This window comes from Neofelis nebulosa, chromosome 11 (assembly GCF_028018385.1).
Source record: "Neofelis nebulosa isolate mNeoNeb1 chromosome 11, mNeoNeb1.pri, whole genome shotgun sequence".
NCBI classification, from domain to species: domain Eukaryota; kingdom Metazoa; phylum Chordata; class Mammalia; order Carnivora; family Felidae; genus Neofelis; species Neofelis nebulosa.
The window spans coordinates 48,442,325-48,467,709 of NC_080792.1; the positions used below are offsets into that span (position 1 = coordinate 48,442,325).

The following is a 25,385-nucleotide window of genomic DNA, read 5'->3' on the forward strand; positions in this document are numbered from 1 at the left end:
CTACAGTTCTTTCAGAAAGGATGATTCATCAACCAAACTTTCATCAGTCAGTATGCCCCATCTTCTAGGCTGGACTGCTACACCTGAGTGGAATAAATGAAGACACCCCAGGTGTGAGGGCTGGATAGTACATGGGTCGTCTAAAGTCCATCCCCTCTCCCCTTTGGGTGTCACCTTGGCTGTGGACCATGGAAGATGGGCACTTGATGGGTAAAATCTGGAGTCTGGTTCTCCATAGCCCTGGACCAGCAAGCTCCTCAAGAGGAGCCACTCAGGGAAACTATATCAAGTCCAATCCATCTTCTCACAGACAGATTCTTCTGAGCAATTTCCACATGTTTTAGGCCACTTTTCATGTCAGCAGCTAATTTCCTTCTGGGAGGAAAGTGTTTGGGCCCATTTAGAATTATAGTTTGAAATTACCATAATCTTTTGTTTTTCCTTTATGCTTTACAGCCTTGGTTTATTATAACTTTAAAGAAAAGACAGATCTTCTCTAATAACAACAATATGATTCAGATCTGCTTACTCAAAAAACTCTATCCTGAAGGGCAAGTTCAACATGTACAAAAATATCTTCAGAACAACTGTGAAAAGCTGAGAGAAGAGAAACATTTGTTTGATTTCCAGCCAATGTATGGTTTTTGTGGTTTTATGTCGATTTGTTTGGTTCCAGTTGCCCAACTAATATTCTTGGGAATGAAAACTATTGTGCATTGAACAAAATGGCCCTCAAGGACTTACCAAAGTGTGTCCAATTTAGAGGTAACCTTGTAGTTCAAATGATTATGCTATATGAGTTCCCAGTGGTCCCTTGAATTTCCTGCAGCCATGCTAGTCTCTGGTGGTAGAACTGCTAAAGAGAGGTCCCAACATCACCTCATCTGTTTTGCAAGCTGAGAGTGCTGTGGAACTCACTCATGTAACAGGCTTCTACCTTGATTCATTCTTTACATTTTTTTGTTTAATGCTTATTTATTCTTGAAAGAGAGAGAGAGAGCATGAGCAGGGAAGGGGCAGAGAGAGAGGGAGACACAAAATCTGAAACAGGCTCCAGGCTCTGAGCTGTTAGCACAGAGCCCGACGTGGGGCTTGAACTCATGAACTGTGAGATTATGACCTGAGCCGAAGTTGGACACTTAACTGACTGAGCCACTTAGGGGCCCCAACCTTGGTTCATTCTTAATTCATCTTTTCCATTTAATCCATATCAAAATATTTGTTTCCTGAAAAAGTACCTGCCATTGTTTTCTAAGTTTATCTAGACGCACAGAGCTTGCAAGAACCAGAAGCTAATGATCCTGAGAGACCATTGCTCTAGAGAACCAGCAATATTGGCTAAAGCTCTCAAGCATAAGAGTTACATGTATAGTTGTCATGAAGTCTGGCTTCTATTCTCTACAGATGCTCCATTCATGTGCACAATGATTGACAGTAACTGTATGTTCCAAAATTGATTCTAAGTGCTGAAATAGGATTTTTTTAATTAATATATATTTAAAAAAAAAAACAGTGAAAAACAAATCTTTTTTCTTAGTGAAGAAAGTGAAGAAACAATTTCTAGAAATTATCCCTGGTAGTTTCTTTTCTTTCTTTCTTTCTTTCTTTCTTTCTTTCTTTCTTTCTTTCTTTCTTTCTTTCTTTCTTTCTAAGAGAGAGAGAGAGGGAGAGAGAGAACACTCAGGGGAGAGGGGCAGAGGGAGAGAGAAAGAGAATCCCAAACAGGCTCCACACTCAGCAGCCGAGCTCAAACCCACAACCTCGGGATCATGACCTGAGCTGAAATCAAGAGTCAGACACTCAACGAACTGAGCCACCAAGGTGTCCCTCCCTGGTAGTTTCTAAAATTTAGTATCTGTTGAGAAGATGAGAGTTTTCCTTTTCTAGCCAAGTTTCTTCATCCAGACCCGATTGTATCTTAAGGTTTCTGGAATCCAGTGTCGTCCACTTTAGGAAAGCAGTGAGAGGATGCTTCCACTTGTTTCTATGGGAGCCAAGGAGAAAATCACTCCTGCCTTGCAGGCTGAAGGGCTCTGGGAAAGATCACATTACCTGTGCCTCCCCGGGGCAGTGTCTGGTTGGGTGCATAGCCCCAAGGTAGATGGTCATGACTGTGAAGTTACTCACTTGTGTTCTGCCACAGTGGCTGGGCTCATTGATCCCTGTCACACACGCGCACATGCCCACATGCATACAAACATACACGCATACACACACACTTAAGAAACAAGCTTCAGAGTGATCAGTGGTCCTTAGGCCACAGTTCTCCTGGCTTCTCCCGCTTGGGTAAGAACCTACCACTTTAACACTTCCAGGTAAGTCATGGAGGGAGGATTTTCTCTTCACTGTGCCTGGGAGAGTGTAGTGTTCGCTTCATCCATGCTCCAAGCGCTGGGGTGAAGAGTGTCTTTATATGAAAACTATGTATTCGCCACAGAGTGGTATGATGAATTTGCTCATGTTACACAATGATTTGGCTACCAGTCTTTGAGTAGGCTTGTAAAAATGGATGGGAGGAGAGGATGCTAAAATGTGTGTCTCAGGGTATCACTGATCGGTTGAAGATTTGGAATCAGGCTGTTTCTTGTTCCTATGTCCTATTTTAAGGAATATTTTGAGCCCATTTGAGTGAATTAATTAGATTCTTTCCTGCACTGGTAGCTTTCTAGTCTGGGGTGCTTTACTTTGTAGCCGGAACTCTTCCAGAATTCCTCCCTGTGTGAATGAATGCCCATGTTACCAAGCATGTTAGTTCCTTGAGGCTGCTGTAACAAATTACCACCAATTAGGTGGCTTAAAATAACAGAATTTCTACTTTTAGGATTCTGGAGGACAGAAAATTCAAGGTGTGTCTGCAGAACCACACCCCCTCTGGAGGCCGCAGGGAGAACCCATTCTTTACCTCTTCCAGCCTCTCGTAGCAGCAGGCATTCCTTGACTTAGGGCCACATCTCTGCCTCTGGGGCCATATTGCCTCTTCCTCTCCTCTGTGTCAAATGTGTCTTTGCCTCACTGTTTTAAGACAGTTGTCACTGGATTTGGGGCCCACCAGGCTAAGCCAGGATAAGTGCCTCCTCTCAAAAATCCTTAAGTTAATCACATCTCATGCCACATAAGGTAATAGTCACAAGTTCCAGAAATTAGGATAGGGACATATCTTTTGGGTCCACCATTCATCCCATTGCACCAACAATACATTCTCCTTTCGTGTTCTCACTTCTCTGAACAAGGAATATAATCAGTCCAAATGTAGCCACCTCCTAGGCTAGAAGGCTTATATACAAGGGTATAGTGTTGTCTTGTTTGCAAATGTGTAAGTCACGTGTGATGTAACTAAATATCTTAAAACCAGCCTCTTGCTCTCTCCCAGTCAGGTACAACTGCCCTGTTCTTTGCTGCCCAGCAAGGACATAATGATGTCGTGAGATTTCTCTTTGAATTTGGAGCATCTACTGAATGTAGGACCAAAGTAAGAGAACTTTCTTGATTTCATACCCTGTTGAAGAATTTCAGTAGTCATGAATATTTGTTTCTCTTCATCCATAGTATGAATTTGTGCTTCCCTTTTTACAAGATTTTCAAGCCCAAGAAGGTTGGGTTCCACAAAGTTACTTGTCATGGTTCAAAGGTAGTCCTAGGGATTCAATATAAAATATGACATTTTCACTCTGGGCTCACAACTGGAGAATTTTATGGGGAGTTATTTACATTCTGTCTTGCACTGGTAGCTTTCTACTTTGGGACACTAAATTTTGTTAGCAGAGTGGATAACAGCAGGGGCTTCATAACTTTCCCTGTTTTCATGTGCTTTTCTTCACTTCAAGGTTAATCCCAGTGCTATGCTAGGAGTGTTGAAGTATTAAGCCAATGTTAGTGAATCTGAGAGATTTCTAAGAAGGGTGATTTGACAAGCAGTTTACTTTCTGAGATGTCCTCATTGAAATATATAATACATGATTACAGTTGATAAAGTCAGGCAACGAAATGTGGTTCTTCCTTTAAAGAAGTCATTGATTCCTCATGTTTGACACATGAATGAGAAAACCGAGGTTGCTGAAAGATCAATTTCGTGTTCACAATATGATTTTACAAGATAATGGTTTATAGTAGGAGAATTGAACTGCTTTAACATTTTTGTAATTGTCAACTTATTTCCAGCCTAATCATAACCAAAAAATTCCTGGAAATGTGCCTTACTTGGTATCTTTTAGGCTTACTTAATCCATTGTAGGTGATATTTTGGTATCAGGGGAGTTTCCAGTGAGTTCTTTTTTTTCTGCTAAGATGCTGTGAATTTCTGTTGGATGTGAATTTCAAATAGGCTCAGTCTGTTCTGAAACCTGCTATTGCACTGTGCACATGCCTCCAAACATGCTGAATATAATATACAATAACCCAAAATATGTGTTGCATATATTTTTATATTAATTATCTTTTTATTTTTCATTATAAAAGTCAGACAACTAAGAATAGAAAGTGAAGTCCTACAAATGGAAGTCTCAACTCTTTGAACTTTGAAGTCAGAACGATCATGCACAACCATATGGCTGCTTCAGTTTTCTTGGTTAACAAGTTAATGCTGGCTTGAAGCCTTTGTCTGTGAGCCAGTTTGTGCTGTCCCAGAAATCCACGGAACACGGGGCCCAGAGCACAATTCCAAATGTTTCCATTAGGTCAGCTGTAGGTATCCGAGAATTTCCATGGGAAGAAGAGAATGTCCAGAGGCTTTGAGTTTTCATATGATCCTGTCATCAGAACTGCCTTTGTTTCCACAGTTGTTCTCATCATTATTGAATCTGTATCCCCCAAAATGTGTCTTTAAAAATAAAAGGTACCAGCTCTTCTATAATAATCACCCTATTTTAGCTCTTCTCTTACCTCATGAGGCAAAGAGAAAATTAACAGAACAGAAGTTGGAAATGTTGGTGCTCATTGCTGCTAGTAAGCAAGTTCTTGTTGCCCACCCGTTCCACCCACAGCCACCCCCACCACCAGCCTCAACCCTCCAGTCTCCTACCTCCATTCTCCACCCTTCAAATCACAGCTCGAGGGCCCTGCCCCACCCCCCACAGCCTGTGAACAATGGAGCTCCTACAACAGTGTTTCTCTACGTGAGGCCCACCTGCCACTTGCACATCACAGTGCCCTCATGTGACTGGTCAGAAAGCCTATTTCTGGGCCTCACCCAGACCTACCGAATCAGACCCTGTGAGGGTGGAAGTGTGAGGGCAGGCATTTTGGATAAACACTCTATGCCCAAATTTAGAAACCACACTATCTTTAGTTATGATTTGTATTTCAGAACCAGGTGACATGTTCTTGCATTGTTTATAGTTAGCTCAGATGTCCACCTACTAATTCACAGAGCCAAGCAAACAGCTCACCAATTGTATATGTGCTGCCGAAGTGAGCACACAGCGCATCAAGTGGAGATAGGAGAAGATAATGCCTTAGCTGTAGCACCTGAGGAAAACCATTAAAGGTTTCAGTTGACCACAAACTCAATGAGTCAGTAGCGCGATGCGGTTGGCATAAAAGCTAATTGTAATTTAGGCTGTAGAGATAAAAGTGGAGAGGATGGAACAAAGGAATGTCCCATTCCACATCAGACCGCATCTACTTTTTTGGTGCTCTGATTCATTCTAGGGCCGACATTTTAAAAGAGATCTAGACAAGCTGGCACATGTTCAAAAGAAATGCTAAGTAGGATGGTGAGAAGCACGTGGGATATGCTATAGTTATCCACTCTTAATGGATGCTGACCTTGTCCCTTGAAGGCAATGGCCCCAGAAGTTTACTCCATAAATCACCTTAATCTCAGAGGCCCACAGCTGGGGGGAACCACAGGGAGAAGTCAACATTTGTCAAGCAGCTCTCTAGCCAGAAGCCACAGGAGACTGTTCAGGAAATTCCAAGACAGAACTGATTGGTACAGACTTTCTGTTCTTTGTTTCCTTTATTGAGATGCAAATAGATTCTTCTGCATTTGACCCGGGAACACTCATAATAACATAGTCCGATAACTGTAATGTATCTCAAGTCATCCACGTGTACAACCTAATGATGTCTTTAGGATGAACCCGGTCATGATTAGAAAGAAAAAGAGCTAAAAGAGGAAAAGTGACTTCGTTGTTATCTACAGGAAATGTCTTTTCCAAAGCTCCCACCATGTCAGGAGTACCTGCTTGGTAAATAGGTGCCTGCACTGATTCTAGTGTGTTTACACCTTGCAGGATGGGGGCACTGCCCTGTTGGCCGCCAGTCAGTATGGGCACATGCAGGTGGTTGAGACCCTGCTGAAGCACGGAGCCAATATCCACGACCAACTTTACGTGAGTGCATTTTCAGCGGGACACTGGGTGGACCCTTGCCCACCCTCTCATCACACGTACTACTGCAGTCAAAATTTGGATACTAGAAATGCCAACTTCAAAAATATTTTGGGGGCTCAGTTGGTTGGGTGTCCGACTCTTGATCACAGCTCAGGTCTTGATCTCAGGGTCATGAGCTCAAGCCCCGTGATGGGCTCACCCTAGGCATGGAGCCTACTTAAAAAAAAAAAATTGGGGCGCCTGGGTGGCGCAGTCGGTTAAGTGTCCGACTTCAGCCAGGTCACGATCTCGCGGTCCGTGAGTTCGAGCCCCGCGTCAGGCTCTGGGCTGATGGCTCGGAGCCTGGAGCCTGTTTCCGATTCTGTGTCTCCCTCTCTCTCTGCCCCTGCCCCGTTCATGCTTTGTCTCTCTCTGTCCCAAAAATAAATAAAAAACGTTGAAAAAAAAAATTTAAAAAAAAAAAAAAAAAAAAAATTTTTTTTTTAATGAACAGTAGGACTTTAATCTGAAACATCAAAGGAAAAAATGTACAGTTAACCAGATGAGCTTTTTCTGTGTAGAAACATAATCTTGTTTACCCATCTTGGTTATACCCTTTTAAATCTCTTTTACATATGAGATATTTCATATAACTTATGCAATTAGGATCTTCAAAAATCATATGACACTTGCTTATTCATAACATAACAAGGCCAGCATTGGACTTGCTGAAAACCAAAATAATGCTCCTGTTGTAGAGTTATCTAGGAGGAAAGCACAAATAAAGGAGAAATCAAATTATTTGGAAGGCGAGTGAGCATGGGTAGTTGAAAACCTGTGAAGTGCATGCACACCGTTGACCTTTGAAAGGCAGCTACTGCTAGTGTGGGTCTGTTTGCAGCGAATTGGCAATTAGCACATTACCCAAAGGCTCTTTTAATTGTCACTGTAATTCCACAGGATTTATGGTGAATGTTATTCTGCTTTTGGACAAAATATATGTGTGTATGTGTGTGTGTGTATGTGTATATATATATATATATATATATATATATATATATATATATATGTATATAGCTGCTAAGAGCATGGTGGATTTTCTGTGAGAGAGAGAGAGGGAGAGAGGGAGAGAGAGAGATGAAGTGACTTGATAGAATCTCATGGTGAGGAGTGGAAGAATTCCTACTTCCAATTATCTAGGAATTACATTTTAGGCTATCTTACCATGAGCCATTTAGCCCTATGGCACTATACTTTCGTAGCCGTGGAATGAGATGTGTAGGTGTGGCCTTTTCCATGTGAACACGCTTTCCTGAGTTTACATGATTAAATGACAAGTCACAGACCTCTTTGAAGCAATAGCCACTAGCATTACCCTTTGCAGTTCAAAATCTATAACACCCTTTGAACCTGCAGTTTTCCCATCTGAAGGATTGAATCACTTGACACTGGTCTGAGTGATTCTCATCTCTGGCTGTCATTAGAATCATGTAGGGAGCTTTGAAAGAATACTTCTAGGCCCGCTCCAGACCAACTAAGCCGGAATCTCCAAGGACCTAACTGAGAAGCAGGTGGTTCTGATGTGTGCCCGAGTCGAAGAAACACAGGTCTACAGCTTTGGCTATTCCTTTGGTTGTATATAATGAAGTATATCTGAGAGCATGTTTGAGTATATGTGTGGGGGGCGCTGAACAGGAAGAGCCCAAGTCTTTGGAAAAGGAAAGTGAGTTGAGGTATTCATAACATTACCACTAATAGTCAGCAATCTGAATTGACTGGCATATTTGTACTGTTAGATAACATTCTTCCAAAGGGGTCACCAGAGTGGCACATAATCTTAAAAACGTAGAGTTTGGGGAGAGCCCATTCCTGTAGTAAATTCCTGTTATAAAGTGACTCAAGAAATTTCATGCACTGAAACTTCCTTTTACCCTTACCCAAACAGTCCAAATGTAAATGTTTCTGCCAAAAACAGCTGGACCGCTAAGAATCCCAGTCAATGACTCCTGAAAGCTTCTAGGGACAGAAATTTGGAATACACAGTAAAAATGCAATGTTTGGATATCCATTTTAGAAAATTTCCAAGAACTAATAGCTGCTAAGAGCATGGTGGATTTTCTGTGGCAACACACACAGTAAGGAGCCGCTGAACATTTTATCCTCATACCAAACATCTGCATAAAAATCTGTATAGGCCGAGTAATTTTTTAATGATTGCCTTAAAAGGAGTCTGGCAGCTCAGTGGACACCCACCAGCACCCTCCACCTGGACGGACTTGCAGAGAGAGGTGCTTTGTATCTTAACTTGTGGTTAACATTCCTGATGGGAGGAGTGGTAATTAACTGGGTTAGCTAGGTGTTTTCCACTAGGATGTGCTCAGGTTTTCCACTGCAGTCTAAAAATAATGAAGCTCACCATGTTCTGTGAACGCCGTGTGAAGTGAGATTCTGGGGAGGATGGATGCTCTGCACTGACTTCTGTGTTTGCTGACATCACCAATGAATGTCTTTAAGAAAGAAGAAATGCGCAGAGGACATAGACGCTCAGTTAAAACGCAAACAAATAGGGCACCTTGGGTGGCTCAGTTGGTTAAGTGTCTGACTTCAGCTCAGGTCATGATCTCACAGCTCATGAATTCAGGTCCCACGTCTGGCTCTGTGCTGACAGCTCAGAACCTGGAGCCTGCTTTGGATTCTGTGTCCCCCTCTCTCTCTGCCCCTCCCCCGCTTGCACTCTGCCTCTCTCAAAAGTAAATAAACTTAAAAAAATTAAAACAAACAAACAAAACCACTAAAGAAAATTGGGAGCAAGCACTTGCTTTGGGCTTTTGTGCAGGATTGCTTAGTTGTTTGCAGGTGTTGTTGGTGTCTATTGGGCTGTCAGGGAGCAAGTTCATGGATAATTCTTATGAGGGCAGTTTTCCTGAAAGCATCTTTTGTTTCAAAGCTTAGAGAAACTGCATGTTGGGTGAGGGGGTGGATATGGATAAGGGGACAAGAAAGAGAAAGGGGTAGGAAAGATCTAATTAAAAGGACCCTTTGGGGCGTCTGGGTGGCTCAATCAGTTGAGTGTCCGACTTCAGCTCAGGTCATGATCTCACAGTTTGTGGGTTCGAGCCATGCATCGGGCTCTGTGCTGACAGCTTGGAGCCTGGAGCCTGCTTCAGATTCTGTGTCTCCCTCTCTCTCTGCCCTTCCCCTGCTCACACTCTGTTTCTCTCTCTCTCAAAAATAAATAAACATTAAAAAAAAAAAGGACACTTCTGATGCATAAAAATATACCAAATAGGTTTGAAGGACTTTGTTGTTGTTTATTAATAGACTTTCTTTTTTGTTTGTTTTTAAACTAACACTTAGCTCTTACTTGACAAAAGAATTGAAATGGAAAATTATATTAAACGTAGGTATTTTTTAAACTAATTAAAAAGGGGATAAACCCTGAGGTCACACAACAAAAACAGAAGGCAGCTAATGAGAAGTCTGTGCAGACAAGAGAAAAATGATGACTGGCTGTTTGGATAAGCTGGATGGTACCAGCAAGTGGGTAGATCGTAAGCTCCGTGATCAAGGTTTTGTAGAGTGAACGATCATTATGTATATTTTAAGTTATCCTTATAAGACTGTTTGAAACTTTACCTTTCAACCTGACTTACTGTGATATTTTAGAACTATTCTTCAAAGAATAAAACACTAACCATGAATATGAAAACAAAGTGGGGGACAGAAATGGAAAGTTGTATTAAACGGATGTATTTTTAATTGATTATATTTTAAAATAAACGTGAAAGGTGATTTTAACACTTCCATTTTGACATCTCTCAGGATGGAGCCACTGCACTCTTCCTAGCTGCCCAGGGTGGTTACTTGGATGTTATTCGATTACTGTTGTCTTCAGGAGCAAAAGTCAACCAGCCAAGGCAGGTAATGTCTGCATGCGCAGAACGGTGGGCAGGCAGGGCCTGTTGTCCTGGGGCAGCACCTAAGATAACCAGTCAGCTCTGAGCATCTTTAAACCCTTTTGCCTCTGTGATGAAGTCAGTCTTTGATTGGGGTTTCTCCTGTTCTTTGCTTTGGGCTCACCTGAAAGCCTGTGAAATCAGGCTGACTTCACCATTTACTATTTTTGAAACATGGGTGTTTGGTATCTGAGGTCAAGTGCATACTTGGCCACCTCATGTTCAAATAAATTGTGGCTGCACTGAGGTAATGAGAGTGGGGTGGGCTAGCCTGGGACGTAGGTAAATAGAGGTGAGTCAGGTAGCCTTGCCCCTGCCCAGTCCCCCTTATCTCTTACCCCCGCTTCTGCTTCCACCAAACCCAAAGAGGAGCCCATTAGCCCACTGAGAAGCATTAATGGGTTCCATGCCTTCATCTCTCACAATTATAACACTAATAGAGACTTAATTTACCAAGAGCAAGCTAATGTCTGGCAAATCAATCGGTGGATACTTAAAGGAAAAGAACCACAAGGTAATACAGGTCATACTTTATAAAAGATAAAGAACCATTCAAATCTAAGGCATTCTAATTAGCTTCTCTTATATAGGAATGATTTCTGCACTAGTTTATTTTTAACAAAACATTTAAGGTTAAAGTAACACTACTTTAAAGATAGTTTTCTTTTTTTTTTAAATATGAAATTTATTGTCAAATTTCCATACAACACCCAGTGCTCATCCCAACAGGTGCCCTCCTCGATGCCCATCACCCACTTTCCCCTCCCTCCCACTCCTCATCAACCCTCAGTTTGTTCTCAGTTTTTAAGAGTCTCTGATGTTTTGGCTCCCTCCCTCCCTCTCTAACCTTTTTTTTTTCCTTCCCCTCCCCCATGGTCTTCTGTTAAGTTTCTCAGGATCCACATAAGAGTGAAAACATATGGTATCTGTCTTTTCTCTGTATGACTTATTTCACTTAGCATAACACTCTCCAGTTCCATCCATGTTGCTACAAAAAGCCGTATTTCATTCTTTCTCATTGTCAAGCTGATTTCTTACCAGTAAATGGCCCCCAGGGAGATTCCCACTGTAATGTAACATGATGTGAGAATGCCCATTTGTTCACCCAGGGAAGGTTGATCTGAGCTCTTGGCCCCAGGCTTCTTCAGTCTTTAAAAGTGCAAGCGCAGGGGTGCCTGGGTGGCTCAGTCAGTTAAGTGCCTGACCTCAGCTCAGGTCATGATCTCTTGATTCATGGGTTTGAGCCCTGTGTCGGGCTGTGTGCTGACAGCTCAGAGCCTGGAGCCTGCTTTAGATTCTGTGTCTCCCCCTCTCTCTTTCCTCCTCTGCTCATGCTCTGTCTCTCTCAAAAATAAATAAACATTAAAAGAAATTTTTTTTTAAGTGCAAGTACATGGGAAGCCAAGAAGTGAAAGGGCCTTTGGGCAAAGTGGATTTCAGGTCGAGAATCCCGAGTTCTAGATCCAGCTCTGCCAATAACTAGCTGTGTGGTTTTGAACAAGTGAATCAATCTCTGTGGACTTGTCTACCTCCATCGGAAAATTAGGAGGCTGGGCAGGATGATCCAGACAATCTTCAAGCTCCCCCTTTTTGGTAGCTGTTTTATTCAATATTCAATCAGTATTTCTTAAGCACTCAGCATACACAAGATACTATGAATGTGAGATTACGTTTTTAGAATTTTAAAGATATTCTTAGATTTAGAGGACCCCAGGAATACTCTTGGGAAAGGAAGCTTTTAAAAAAAGTTGCACTTCCATACCTGCCAGAGGTGACTTTTGGGAATTGGAGTTTAGTATTTTCTTGCTGGTCCTTCTTATTTTGAAAGTGTTGATTTGACTCTGAATCAGAGGCTTCACTTTGCCAAGGTTAACAAAAGGAACTGGTAATTTTTAGATTGCATAAATTTGATTTGGAGGCCATTATTGAGCATAGTACCATGAAATTAGAAATGAAAGATTGTCAAGATTCTCAGGCCTCTCTATCTGTACATCTTTCTGAAATAATTTCTGGCACTTTGACAAATCTATTTGTAAAATAAATAGTATTAACCATATGCCTAACGCCCTGTTCATAAAAAACCAAGTTGATATAAGATATTATATTTCAAATATTACATGCATTATGTCCACTCAAAGCTAAATTCAGTCATATGATGACACTGGAGGCAAGAAATTAAAGAGTGAGCTAACAGTGCCATGGTGTCCACAACACCCATGGCTGTTTTCACTCCCCACACCGAGGATGACCTGCTCAAAGTGGATGGCTGATCCAGCAGTGGGAGGACCCCACCCTCAGGTCAAAGTCAAGTGACATGACCTTTTAAAGACTGCATCCAATGCAATTGTTTGGAATTATGAATCCAACCCTGAAAATATTGTTATTCAGGAAAAGGATGTTTATAAAATAAGTTTGGGGGGAAAAAAGCAACAGAATTTTTCCTTTTTATAGGGTACACTTACACCACTGTATCCTCAAGTCATAATCTTTTTTATTACCTGCTGTGAGCTGATAATGAAAGGCTGTCTAGCCAGGTCAGACTAGTCCACATTCTGTCTTCTTTGAAAATGTAAACTCTGCATTTTTAATTCCCTTCCTAGAAAACAAGCAGTGTCATAAATATGGCAAAAGTGATAGTAGTCCCCACTGACTTTGTCACAAGTTATGAGGAAGTTAAAAAAAATTCTAATTAAAAGTTTCCATTAAAATGGCCCATGCATGGTAGAATACTATATTGGCAGGGCATTTGGAAATCGGTGTTTTATTCTGAAATCGCAACTGACACATTAAGTCATTGTTAGAAAAAAAAAATGTTTCTAAGTTTATTTATTTTGAGAGTTAGACAGAGGGGGAGTGAGTGGGGAAGGGGCAGAGAGACAGAATCCCAAACAGGCTCCGAGCTGTCAGTGCAGAGCCCCACATGGGGCTCCAACTCACAAACCGTGAGATCATGACTTGAGCCGAGATCAAAACTCAGACGCTTAACCAGCCGAGCCACCCAGGCACACCCAGAAGATTCTTGAATTTATAAAATAAAGACAAAGATGTTTGCCAGATTTCATTTCTTAGTATTTTTAGATAAATCTAATTTATGATTTTTTTCACTGCCACTCTATGAGGGTCCTGACATTTATGGTACATTGTGACAGGATATTAACAAAGCTGCAATGAAATTATTCAGTTGACATTTGATCTGAGCTGCAGGGAATCTGAACAGTAAGCAGTAGGAATGGCTTTTCCTTGTAACTCTATCACAGATGAACTAACTGAAAACCTTTCTAGGACTTTTGTGACAAGGAATCATAATCACAAAATCATAAGCAGACTGGAAAGACTAAGTTCTTGATGCAAAACTTGAAAAACTTTTCCTCTTAGTTTGTCCTAGATAAAGAGGTCAAGAGTCACAGAGATCATTGTACTCTATAGTCAAGCTAAAAACCTATCTTCAGTTCTTTCTACATGACCTCACCAAGTAAAGTTGATACAAGTCAAGCCTTTTTAATCACCAGCTTAAGATGGCTATTTAGCCTGTTTTTCTATCAGCAAAATTCTTGACGTATATACTTTTTCCCAACGCAACTCATCCACCTTATGAAACAATACTTTCATGGAGTGGCAAAGGTCTGAGTGTTTACACAGGGCTGAGTTTAGCCTGTCATCACTCACTTGTCACTAGTCTTCTCAAAGTGCTGATCAGTAACTCCTTGAAGCCTGCCAAAAGGCCATCTCATAAAGTGCCCTCTAGCCTTGGTCTGCGTTTGTATGCAGAGATGCTGGGCCCCCGGATAGTGACGGTCCTCCCAGATTGCAAACCTGGAGGGACGAGCCCAGTGTTGGGCAATGGGAGAAAAGAGGACCGATAGATCGTTGCAGTGTCCTGTGGAAGCAGATAGCAACAGGGAGGCACTCCTGCTTGCATGCCCTCTGCACATGGTAGGCCCTCCAAAAAGGTATGTTGACTCCAGAAGAGAGCCTGTGGATTGAGCAGAGCTCCAGTGAGGCCTGGAAGGGAGAAGACATAGTGATCAGTGGCTGCGAACTAGAACTAGACTCAGATGTAGGGCCCAGGCTCATAGTCAGGACACGAGTCCTAGACAGATTGTAAGAGCCAGGTAGGGAGCCAGATCCAGGTCTCTGGGGGGCGAGTCGCTTGTGAGTTATGGGGATATGGCTATCTTAAGGAAATGAAACACAGTCTGTTTTGCTTATTAACTGCATGACCTTAAGCAGGCCACACTCCCTGAATTTCAGGGGTTCTTTTGAGTTTCTTTTATTATTATTTTAATAGATAACAGTGTTATATTAGTTTCAGGTATACAATATAGTGAGTCAACACTTCTGTATATTGCTTAGTGCTCATCACGATAAGGGTACTTTTAATCCACTTCACCTATCTCCCCCATCCCTCCTTCCACCCCCCTCTGGTAACCACCTGTTTGTTTTCTATAGTTAAGAGTCTGGTCTTTTGTTTGTCTCTCTTTTCCTTTGCTCGTTTGTTTTGTTTCTTAAATTCCATATATGAGTGAAATCATATGGTATTTGTCCTTCTCTGACTGACTTATTGCACTCAGCATTATACCCTCTAGCTCCATCACGTCGTTGCAAATAGTTAAGATTTCAATTTTTTATGGTTAAGTAACATTCCAGTGTGTGTGTGTGTGTGTGTGTGTACTATATCTTATTTATCCATTCATCTATTGATGGACACTTGAATTACTTCCATATCTTGCCTATTGTAAGTAATGCTGCTATAAACATAGAGGTGCATGTATCTTTTAGAATTAGTGTTTTTGGTAAGTAATCCTTTGGTAATTAGTCCTTTGGGTAAATACTCAGTAGTGGAATTAGTGAATCATATAGTAATTCTGTTTTTAATTTTTTGAGGAACCTCCATACTCTTTTCCACATTGGCTGCACCAGTTTGCATTCCCACTAACCATACATGAAGATTCCTTTTTCTTCACATCCTCACCAACACCTGTTGTTTCATGTGTTGTCGAGTTTAACCATTCTGACAGGTGTGAGGTGGTATCTTATTGTGGTTTTGATGTGCATTTGCCTGATGGTAAGTGACGTTGAGCATCTTTTCATGTGTCTGTTGACCATCCTTAGATCTTCTTTGGAGAAATGTCTGTTCATGTCTTCTGCCCAGTTTTTAATTGGATTATTTGTTTTTTGGTGCTGAGTTGTATAAATTCTTTATATATTTTAGATACTAACCCTTTATCAGATATATCACTTGCAAATATCTTCTCCCATTCGGTAAGACGTCTTTTAGTTTTGTTGATTGTTTCCTTTGCTACAAAGCTTTTAATTTTGATGTAGTCCTGGATTGTTGTTTTTTTAATCTGTAAAACCAGGATAATTATGGTACTTCTGTTATTATCATTCCTATTTCATCCAGGCCTCACTGGAAGAGAAAACCCATCAGGAATCATGGTTGCACTCTTTCTCTCATGAGCCAGGTAGTCTCTGTCATCTCAAAGTCCCCTCTTGCCTCTTTTCCTCTCCCTACTCCTTTTTTTCTAGCATCTTCTACTTACTCAACTTGTATATAGTCCCTAAGTTTATAGGGTCAGACTTCCAAATTCTTGGAATAGCCATGTCATTGCTGCCACTAGGCTCTGCACACCAGGCCAGAGTGGACTGGCTGGCCTGCCCATCCTTGGTCTGATCACCTGTGGGTTGGGAGAATAGGGTCAGGCTGAGCAATGGAGGCATCAGTTAACATCCTTTACAGAACTATTTGCTGGGCTGTGGACACCAAGCAGGGATCCAGTAATGAGAAATAGGTTCTGGGTCAGGGTAGGGCTGGTAGCAAAGTCATCTTGGTATTGAAGCCACTCTGCTACTAACCAGATTCCTTATGTCTCTTGGGCTTCCAACTTAGAATAGAATGGGTCCCTAAGACTTTGTCTGGCTTGAGCCTGTAGATGGAAAGAGCCTAAATGTGAGGACTAGAAGCAGCAGAAGCAAAGAGCTAGTGCCACTAAATATACACGTTTCTATGGAAGGTTGTAATTCGTTTTCTAAGTAATCTCTAAGATCCTAACTAAAATGATATGACGTTTAGTTTCCAATACAAATCATGTCGTATGCTCATTCTCATACTGTGATCTGTCTATCAAAATGCATTAGATAATACTTGGAAATATTATCTCGGATGGAACAAGGAGATAACCAAGTCAGAAGGAACGGCACAAGTCACCTGTGTAATCCCCTGTCAAGCACATGAATCTTTTCTCTAGCAATCCTGCTGAGTGGTAATCAGTCATTGGTGGACCCCTCCAAGTGTGGGGGACTCATTACTAACTCATCAGCTTATTTAGTCTTTAACCAGCCCTCACTACCACCTCTGTCTACACCGAGCCAAAGTCTTGAATAGTCTTTACCCATCATCCCTCTTTGTGCCACTTGATATGCAAAATAGGCAAGTAATAAATAAAAATATATTTTATAAGAAGCATAAGAAATAAGAAATAAATCCTTTTCTGCTCAGTTTGCACACAGATAGTAAATGACAACTGTCATAACCCCATTATCTCATCTTCTTCAAGCTAAGTGTCCTATTTCCTTTTCTTAAAAAAGGTCCCATAGAGATCCTAACTTCCTGTGGTTTATTTCGCTGTGATTTGTTTTAACATATTTTAGAACTATATATTTTTGTCAGAAAATATTCACAAACAAATTTTTTAGTGCTTTTTCTTACTCCATTCTCTCAAAACTCAACAAAAAGGAGCTAAACAGGCTTAATGTTTATCATTTTCATCGTGAAGTCATCTTTATAATGAAGATGTGACCATTATAAGAGAAGAAAAAAATAAGAGAAAATAAGAATTGAGGTGTCCAGAAGGGAAAACTTCTCCTCTCCACCAACTAGATAATCAACTGGGAAATACTTTGATTTGACAATAATGCTGTAATTTATATTCAACTTGCTGGGTTTAACCCCAAATCCCATTTTACCAATCATTCCTACCTGTTCTATCATTATCTCACAGGAAAACTGGGAGAATCAATCAAGCATGTAGTGTTTTGTAAACAAAAGCACAAATTAAACTGCTTATTTCATGTGCAGATTCAGTGACCACTTCTAAGCACACATAAGCCAGTCCTGTGCTCAGCGTCTTTCTGCATGTTTTCCTGTATATGAATATCTCTGAAAGCTAACATTTTTTGCAGGAGAGAACCAAGGCTCCGGGTGATTTGCCTAAGGTCTCCTAACCATAAAGTAGTGACTTCTTTTTCCACCTACCGTGACCATTGCAACTAAAGTGATAGAAGTTAAGTGTTAGCATTACTGTTATGAATTGATGATATTAATAGTTGTTTCCAATACATCACCTGTCAGCACTTTCCCACATGTTAGTGTTACTAACAGCCAAGCCCTTGGAAAGCACATTGAACATGCCTGCTGACCTCTATGCAGCTGGCTGCCTTGCCTTGCCTGCCCTCTGGTGGAGACAGGGAGAAAGAACAAATGAACCCAGAGCAGACAAGGAGGGACAAGAGCTTCGGGCACCCAGCCTCCCTCTCCTGCCCACCCTCACCCTCACCCCTGTTCTAGCACCTATCCCTTGGGCTGCAGTCAGCTGGATTTACCACCCTGCCTGAAGCAACCACACCTGTCCAAGCCACTGCACCTGTACATGCTTCTCCTTCTACACGGAATTCCCTCCCTTCAACCCCCAACTGGCAAAATCCTAGTCCTCCTTCAAGGCCCAGCTCGGATATCACCCCAACTGTTGAAGCTGACACACAATAAGAAAGCTCCTCTCCTGGTTCATCTTGGGCATTTTTTTCCATATTTATTATAGCACTGTAATCATCCTGAAATTTCCATGTCTCTCCTCCACTAGACTGAGTTTGAGAACAGAGGTCATGTCCTATTTAGCATTCTGCCAGAGATACTTAATAATGGTTGGTTGGTTGAGTGAATGAATGAATGATCCTGAATTGGGAGAATCAAGTTAAATAATGGATGTACACCTGTTTGTAAACAGAAGTACAAATTAAGGTATTATTTCTATTGCTAATAATGAATAATATTCAGATTCAAGAATATTTCTAAGGGGCCCCAGTAAAAGTATGAAGTCGCTCTCGGTGTTCATCCACCGAGAATGGATGAAACATCCACGCTTTGTTTCAGCACTTCTTCCCCAAGACAGAGGGGTGCCTGTGTCATCCTACCACCCCTCAGCAGCCCCCGATCCTTCTAGGCTCCCAATTTGCCACCACCCACCACTCTGCTCACATGTCCTTGTCCTCCATCACTTTGCTGGGACAGCAGTGGCCAATCATCCTGCGCCTGCTGTGGATAGCAGACTGGAGTTGAAATTACATACTACAGCAGGAAACGAAACTTTACGTCTCTGACTGAATCATCTTGCTCTTCAGCCCTCATTCCCGCTGATGAGTAATTCAGTCTTATCCAACCAAAACAGTTCCTTGGGGCCATATTACTTTAATTACCTCAGAGCCTAAGTTTAGTCAGCTCTGGTTCCTCCTCCCTCTTCCTGCCCTGCCCTCCAAAGTGGCCTAAGTTCTCAGAGGTCAGACTATCACCCTGGCATAAGGATGGGGTGGAGTGGGGTGGGGACATTCATGTCTGGTCCTTGTGCTGGTTAGTCCAGCCTCTCCTGTCTGAGTATCCTGCACTGGTACCTTCTTGGCCTGTCATTGTGAAATCATGACCTTCTGTGGCCTCAGCTTTCCAACCCCAGGCTGACTCCAGGCCACGGTTTACCTAGCACTTCTGATTTCACACAGGCAGGCAGGGGGTCCTGGGTGCCCAGATGCCTGGTGGCCGTGGACCAGGGGCACTGGGGGCCTGTCTCAGGTCCATTGGCCCAGATTCCCTCACCCATTTCTATCTCTCAGGCACCAGCCAAGAGCAGAACTTCTCTAAGAGACCTTCAGTTCTGGGTTTCATCCCCAAGAACAGGAGAAAATCCTTTCCCAGCTGGAATTCACCATAATTTATCTGGGTGTTTCTACCCACCCCTAGATTCAACCCAGGAGGAAAACATGGATGCTCATGCCTGACCTCCCCCTCCCCTACTCCTTGTCCAGAGCTTCCTTCCAGCACTTGGAAGGGTTTTCTGTTTTCCTTTCTGTCTGGCAGGAACCACTCTCCTATCAAATCCTTCTCAGTCCCTTGGATATTTCACCTTTTCTTCTGTGGAGCAACCCATCTCAGCTTTATGGCCCAGTGCTCACATAAACAGGGTCTTTGGGGTAACAATACACAGGAAATATTACCAAAAATGTCCTGCTATACGTCGCTAGTGTACGTGCCTTCCCAGAAGAAACAATAGCACATCCCGCATAAAACTAAAGTACCGAAAAATGACGTGGCTGGGGTGGGGGTGGATTCTAGACACCAGAAGAATGGCAGAACTGTCTTTAGTTCTCTGACCCTCATGCATCGCCTCAAAGAAAACTGCCCTCTCGTATGTGGGAACGAGGGCTCTCAGTAGGCAGGGTGTGCCATGCGAAGCCACCAGTAAAGCAAACAGACGAAGTCTGGGGAAAATAAAGACTTCTCCCACGTAGGTTTGTCAAATTTGATTCTGCCTTGCTAAGCAACTCCACCCCTTCCCGCCCCGTGTTCCGTGCGGTCCTGCACCACAGTATGTGCTAAGAGATCCTGCCATCAAATGGCTGGATTATAAACCAAAGCTTGCATATTGGCAATCACGCGATCGTCCAGGCACCGCCAAAAGCCCCTGCGTAAAAGGGTTAAAATCTCCCTCCTTGTTTGTCGTCGGGGGGGGGGGGGGGGCGTTTGCGGGTGCTGCCTTGCTGTTCTGTGGCTGCTACGTGGCCCGGTGGGAGCAAGCGTGTCCCCTCGCCGGCAGGACGGGACGGCGCCGCTGTGGATCGCATCGCAGATGGGCCATAGCGAGGTGGTGAGGGTGATGCTGCTGCGCGGAGCCGACCGGGACGCCGCCCGCAACGTGAGTCAGAGTCACAGCTGCGGCACAGGGTGGAGGAGGGGGGTTTCGGGGGGGGGGGCGGGGCGGGGGGGGGGAGTGTATGCACCGAAGCTCCACAATTCAACTCAGCCTGGACGTGCGGAGAAATCGCGCCTTCATTTTGTCTGTAACTCAGCTGGATTTTTCTCCCAACCTCCACCGGCTCTTTAGCAGGAAAACAAAGGAAATGTCTGAATCAGCTGAAATTTAGCGAGTGCTGCCCAGTCTCTCTAAAGGAACCATGTTTAATCTTCGGAGCTCCTCCTCCACCTAAGCTGAGTCCCGGGAGCGTGCGGCAGGCAGGAGCCAGGGCCTCGGGCTGTCTTTGGCAGTGGGTGTCCCTAGCGGCTGCGCGTGCGCCTGTCGCTGCGCCCCCTGCTGGCCCTGGACCACAGTGTAGCCGGGGACGCAGGCGCAGTGGCTGGCGGTGCTCCTGGGTCTCCACCTCACCCAGCTTCCCCAGCTGCGGACCCCTGCACCACACCCCCCGTTGGCCTCCACCTAGCCAATGCTAAAGTTATACCTAAGTCTGCCTAGTTGGGCCCACAGCAGGCCCTGTTGCCCATAGGAACTGAGGGCAGCTTGGGGAGCCCCTGCTACCTGACCACACTGTGCTATTCGCTTTTTGGCTTTGGTTGGTTTGGTTTGGTTTTTCAGTGTCTGGCCTTTTTTTACCTTAGTATTACCCTTGCTAATGTGACCCACTCCCCTCTCCCAAGTCTGAGTCCAGAAAAGGGAAAAGACACATTCCTGACCACTCTTTGTCTTCCTCTCTTTCTCCCTCCCACTCTTTCTCTGGGCCCCACATCTCTGAAGCCAGAGAAGAAAAATCTTCTAATCTCATTTTCTTTTTTCCTGGTTCCAGCTAAACCCTTAGAGCAGGCTGGGGTATTTCCTTTATTATAGGAGAATTCTGGGAGCTGAATCCTCCAAATACAGCAACTGATATGTAAAAGGAGGAGAAAAAGGAATTGGGGAAATCTCTTTCCAGGTCAAAAAGTGATGACAGAAGCTGAATATAAATTTTTGAACTTGTTTTTGCATTTCTTTTTAACATATTTCAATCTGTCCCCTTCCTACTCCACACCCACTCACCCCAACCCCCCCAGACCCCTAGGGCACACTAGAGCAAGGTTGTACGTAAGAGAAGGCAAAAAGAAAAGCACATATAAAATTTAAAACAGTAAATATAGTTCAACAATTATTTCAATCATTACAAATAGTGTAGCAGTAATTTCTGCTAAGTCATAAGCTGCAGTCTATGGATCTTTGGTCCATCTGTGTCCTAAAATATATTCTCGATGTTCCCTTGCCCTTTACCCAGTGTTCTAAGGGACGGGAAGGGTATGAATTCCCAAATGGCAGCGTTCTAAGATAATAAGCCACATACTTTGTTTAGCATTCTTTCATGCAGAGCTAACTGCTTAATATGCTCTAAAATGCTCTTAGATTAAGAGACTTGGCCTGCTCGTACTTTAGTTTACACCTTTCGTCTGTTCTGATGAGCATATTCCCGGTTCTCAACTAACATGTAGTTCTTAACCAACACACACATATCTTAATAACCAACTTTTATTTTCTGCTTTGTTAAGGATGGTACCACAGCATTGCTAAAAGCAGCCAACAAAGGGTATAACGATGTTATAAAGGAGTTGCTAAAATTCTCACCCACCCTTGGCATTCTGAAGGTAAGACTTAACGAGAAATTTTACCAATCTGTAAAAGAGAGGCTAGAAATTAAGAAGCCCATAGCTGAGGACTGTAGCAGCATCTGAGTATAATTCACATGGTTAGTTGCAGTCTTGGAAGAACTTTCCAACAGTTTCTTTATTTTGGAGATTCGTGGGCACTGGTTGAAATGAAAAGGTGGTAAGAAGAGTGAACCAGAGTCTGTAGTACTTAGTTTTACAGGAAAAAAAAAAAAAAAAATTAGTAGCAATGAAATCGCTAACTTGGAAAGTAAACTATATTGATACATATCTTTCATTGGACTAAAATCTTCCACAAGTCATGAAACACATGATTTGTGTCCCACAAAATATGGGGGACAGGTGCTCCTGTTCCTTCCCCTCGTTATCTGGAATGAAGAACCACATTGTTACCTTAGATGAAATAAAATAAGTCGCAGATATCTGGACACCTCAAAGAATGTGCCATTCTGGAGAGCTGGGTCTGCCGGGAAGTAGAGCCCTAAAACTCTTTTTTAAATTTTAATCATTTGAGACTAAGATATTTCTAAATTAGAATATATACCAGGGGTTGGCAATCTTTTCCAATAAAGGGCCAGGTAGTAAAATACTATAGGCTTCATGGGCCATACAGTCTCTTGGAACTGTTCAAGTCTACTGTTGTAGCATGAAAGTCATGGGGACAAAGGATGGCTGCCTCCCACTAACACTTTGTTTACGGACATTGTATTTCTGGGATTTCGTACTTTCATGTAGTATTCTTCTTTTAAATCTTTTCAATTTCAGCTTGCCAGAACACAGAAAAACAAGCGGCAGGCTAGAATCGGCCCACGGGCTGTAGTTTGCGAGCCCCCAGTATACACTTCTGTTCTCTTAAATGGAGGACAGAAAATCTGTTCTAAACTTGGGACAGTGGCCTAGCACTCTTGGGGAATGTGCCCTCAGTGTTTATGGATGTATAAAAAGTCTACCTGCCCTTGAATGACCCTAAATGCCTTTTGGACTCTGTATCTGATGTCTACATATTTACTCTCTATTCTTGCTACCAGCTGATACTGGTCTGCTGTTATCAGAATGCTGGCCCCTCCTACTGTCCCAAAGAGCAACTTCTAATCTTCCATGAACTTGGAAACCAGAAAGCTGCACTCATTAAAATTGTTTATAAAGTATGAATAAATAGTCTATGAAAGTGAACTCTCTGTGAATAAAAGAAATGAGCTTCAGAAATGGACTTTGCAATATCTAGTCTTGTTTCAAAGAGCTCTTTTTTGGCTTGGTATTTTATTCCTAACCATGTTGCAAACAGATGAAGTTGACAGGTTGGTTAAGATTCGGATGGGTCTAATGTTACCAGACAAGTAAGTTGTCCTACGTGTTATAAAAACAGACATGCCGCTTTGGAAAGGAAAGTGCTACTTTGCTGGAATTTTCCTATGGGTATGATATTTTATTCTTTCATGAAATACGGAAATGGTTCATTATTATTATAGTAAGTAGCTATTGTGGAAACTAAACTTGCATTTAGATGCTATTTGTAGACATACGCACCTTCTGGAACAGATGTCATGTGACTATCCATCATTCCTACATTAGATTTGTTACATTCTCTTTCTCTCTCCCCCCAGAATCTGGCTCCATACTGCACATAGATGCTGTCTTCTATTTGCAGTAAATTTCATAAAATGTCAGCCACCTATCCAGTAGGCCCTTCTGTGCTCAAAAATGCTCCAACTCAGGGCTCGGGGGTTTCCTCGCCCCACATAGGCTCCCCTATAACTCCGCAGCAGTACTCCTACCCGCTAAGTGAGTGAGGTGCATGTAGCCGGGCTGACAAGTCGGCCTGTTGGCTTGCCAGCCATTTCTCCAGTCTAGACGGAACATACACAGAAACTGTATATACTGTCCTTGAAGGGGGAAAAAAAAAAGAAGAAGAAGGTTTGACATAGCATTGTTTTTCCTGCAGCAAATTCTAATGTCTTTAAAACTGACAGACTGATCATGAGGTCACATGCACCCTGGGCCAGATTCTTGTTTCACTTGGAAGAAAACGTTGGCAGTGTTTATACTGACTGTCTGCTGTGTACCTGAGGACACTGTATTAGGCGCCGACGTGCCTTTGAAAGGGAATGTAAGGAAGAGTAAAGCTCCGACATTAGTCTCATCACTCAGGCTGGTTTATGATGAAAGCCAAGCTCAGTGCTGATGGCTGTAAGCTCACTCCTGACACACACTGTTGTTCTCTCTTAGAATGGGACATCGGCCCTCCACGCGGCAGTGCTCAGTGGGAATATTAAAACAGTTGCACTGCTCCTGGAAGCCGGAGCAGACCCAGCCCTGAGAAACAAGGTACTCACCTTATCTTACCTACCTTAAAACTCCTTTGGGCACCTCTACAAAGAGATAAGGCAGTTTCTACCTAAGCCAAGATAATCACCCATGTGCACCCTGGGCCAGATTTCTCGTTTCACTTGGGAAAAAACATTGGCAGTATTTATACTGACCGTCTGCTGTGAACCTGAGGACACTGTTTTAGATGCTGATGTGCCTTTGAAAGGGAACATAAGGGAAAGGAAGAGAAGGGCTCCACCTCTAGTCTCCTCACTCAGGCTGGCCCCAGTCCCTCTCGTCATATCTCGGCACAGTAAGGGCGTGCAAGGCTATCAGCAGATATGAATGAGCAGTGCATTTGGACCCAGAGAATTATGCTAAAAACCCTATACTGTCAATGGTGATGAGCCAATAATGGTGCAGCCTCCCAGGACAGGGTGAGGGCAGTAGCTGTGGGGAGTAGAGTTACGGGGTTCTATCTCAAAGAGGTGTCCTAAACACATCGAAGTTCCAGTAGTTTAGTGCTATTCTGAATAAGTTGGACGTTCATATCTTGAGAACTGCTTGTGCTTTGCTTGGAGAATAGAGGGGAAAGAGGAAAATTTGCTCTTATACTGTTAATGGGACTTTGTGCCGCTGTTAGAAAACCACCCCGTGTTTTCTATAGCCCCAAATCCTTAGTTTACAATTAGGTCAAATGTGGAGGTGGGAAGATGCCCAAGACCCATAGAGAAAATGATTATCATTGCATTTTTTCCCACTCAACATCTGCAATAGCCATCAAATGTAGAGCCTAGGGGGAGGAGAGCAGCCTGGGGAAAGTCTTGAGAAAACACCAAAGTATGAACTTTTAGGGGCGCCTGGGTAGCTCAGTAGGTTAAGCGTCCAGCTCTTAATTTCAGCTCAGGTCATGATCTCAGCATTCATGAAATCACGCCCCGAGTCGGGCTCTGCGCTGACGTCAGCAAGAAGAATCCCTGCTTGGGATTCTCTGTCCCTCTCTCTCTGCCCCTCCCCCTGCGCACATACTCACTCTCTCTCAAAACAAATAAATAAACTTAAAAAAAATAAAATACAGACTTTCAAAGGCAGAAGTGGGCATGGTGCTTATTGATAGAGGAAGGT

The 25,385-nt window shown here is 42.9% G+C and overlaps 1 protein-coding gene across 8 annotated transcripts in view; it reads left to right on the plus strand.

Moving 5' to 3' along the window:
* ANKRD29 (ankyrin repeat domain 29) overlaps nucleotides 1-25,385 on the plus strand; it is a 52,175-nt gene that overhangs the window by 21,039 nt on the left and 5,751 nt on the right. For all 8 annotated transcript variants that reach the window (XM_058692502.1, XM_058692507.1, XM_058692504.1 and 5 more), the window contains 6 exons: nucleotides 3,371-3,469; nucleotides 6,234-6,332; nucleotides 10,134-10,232; nucleotides 20,128-20,226; nucleotides 21,837-21,932; nucleotides 24,180-24,278. In XM_058692502.1, the coding sequence (XP_058548485.1) occupies nucleotides 3,371-3,469; nucleotides 6,234-6,332; nucleotides 10,134-10,232; nucleotides 20,128-20,226; nucleotides 21,837-21,932; nucleotides 24,180-24,278 (591 nt within the window). The remainder of the gene's footprint in view (nucleotides 1-3,370; nucleotides 3,470-6,233; nucleotides 6,333-10,133; nucleotides 10,233-20,127; nucleotides 20,227-21,836; nucleotides 21,933-24,179; nucleotides 24,279-25,385) is intronic.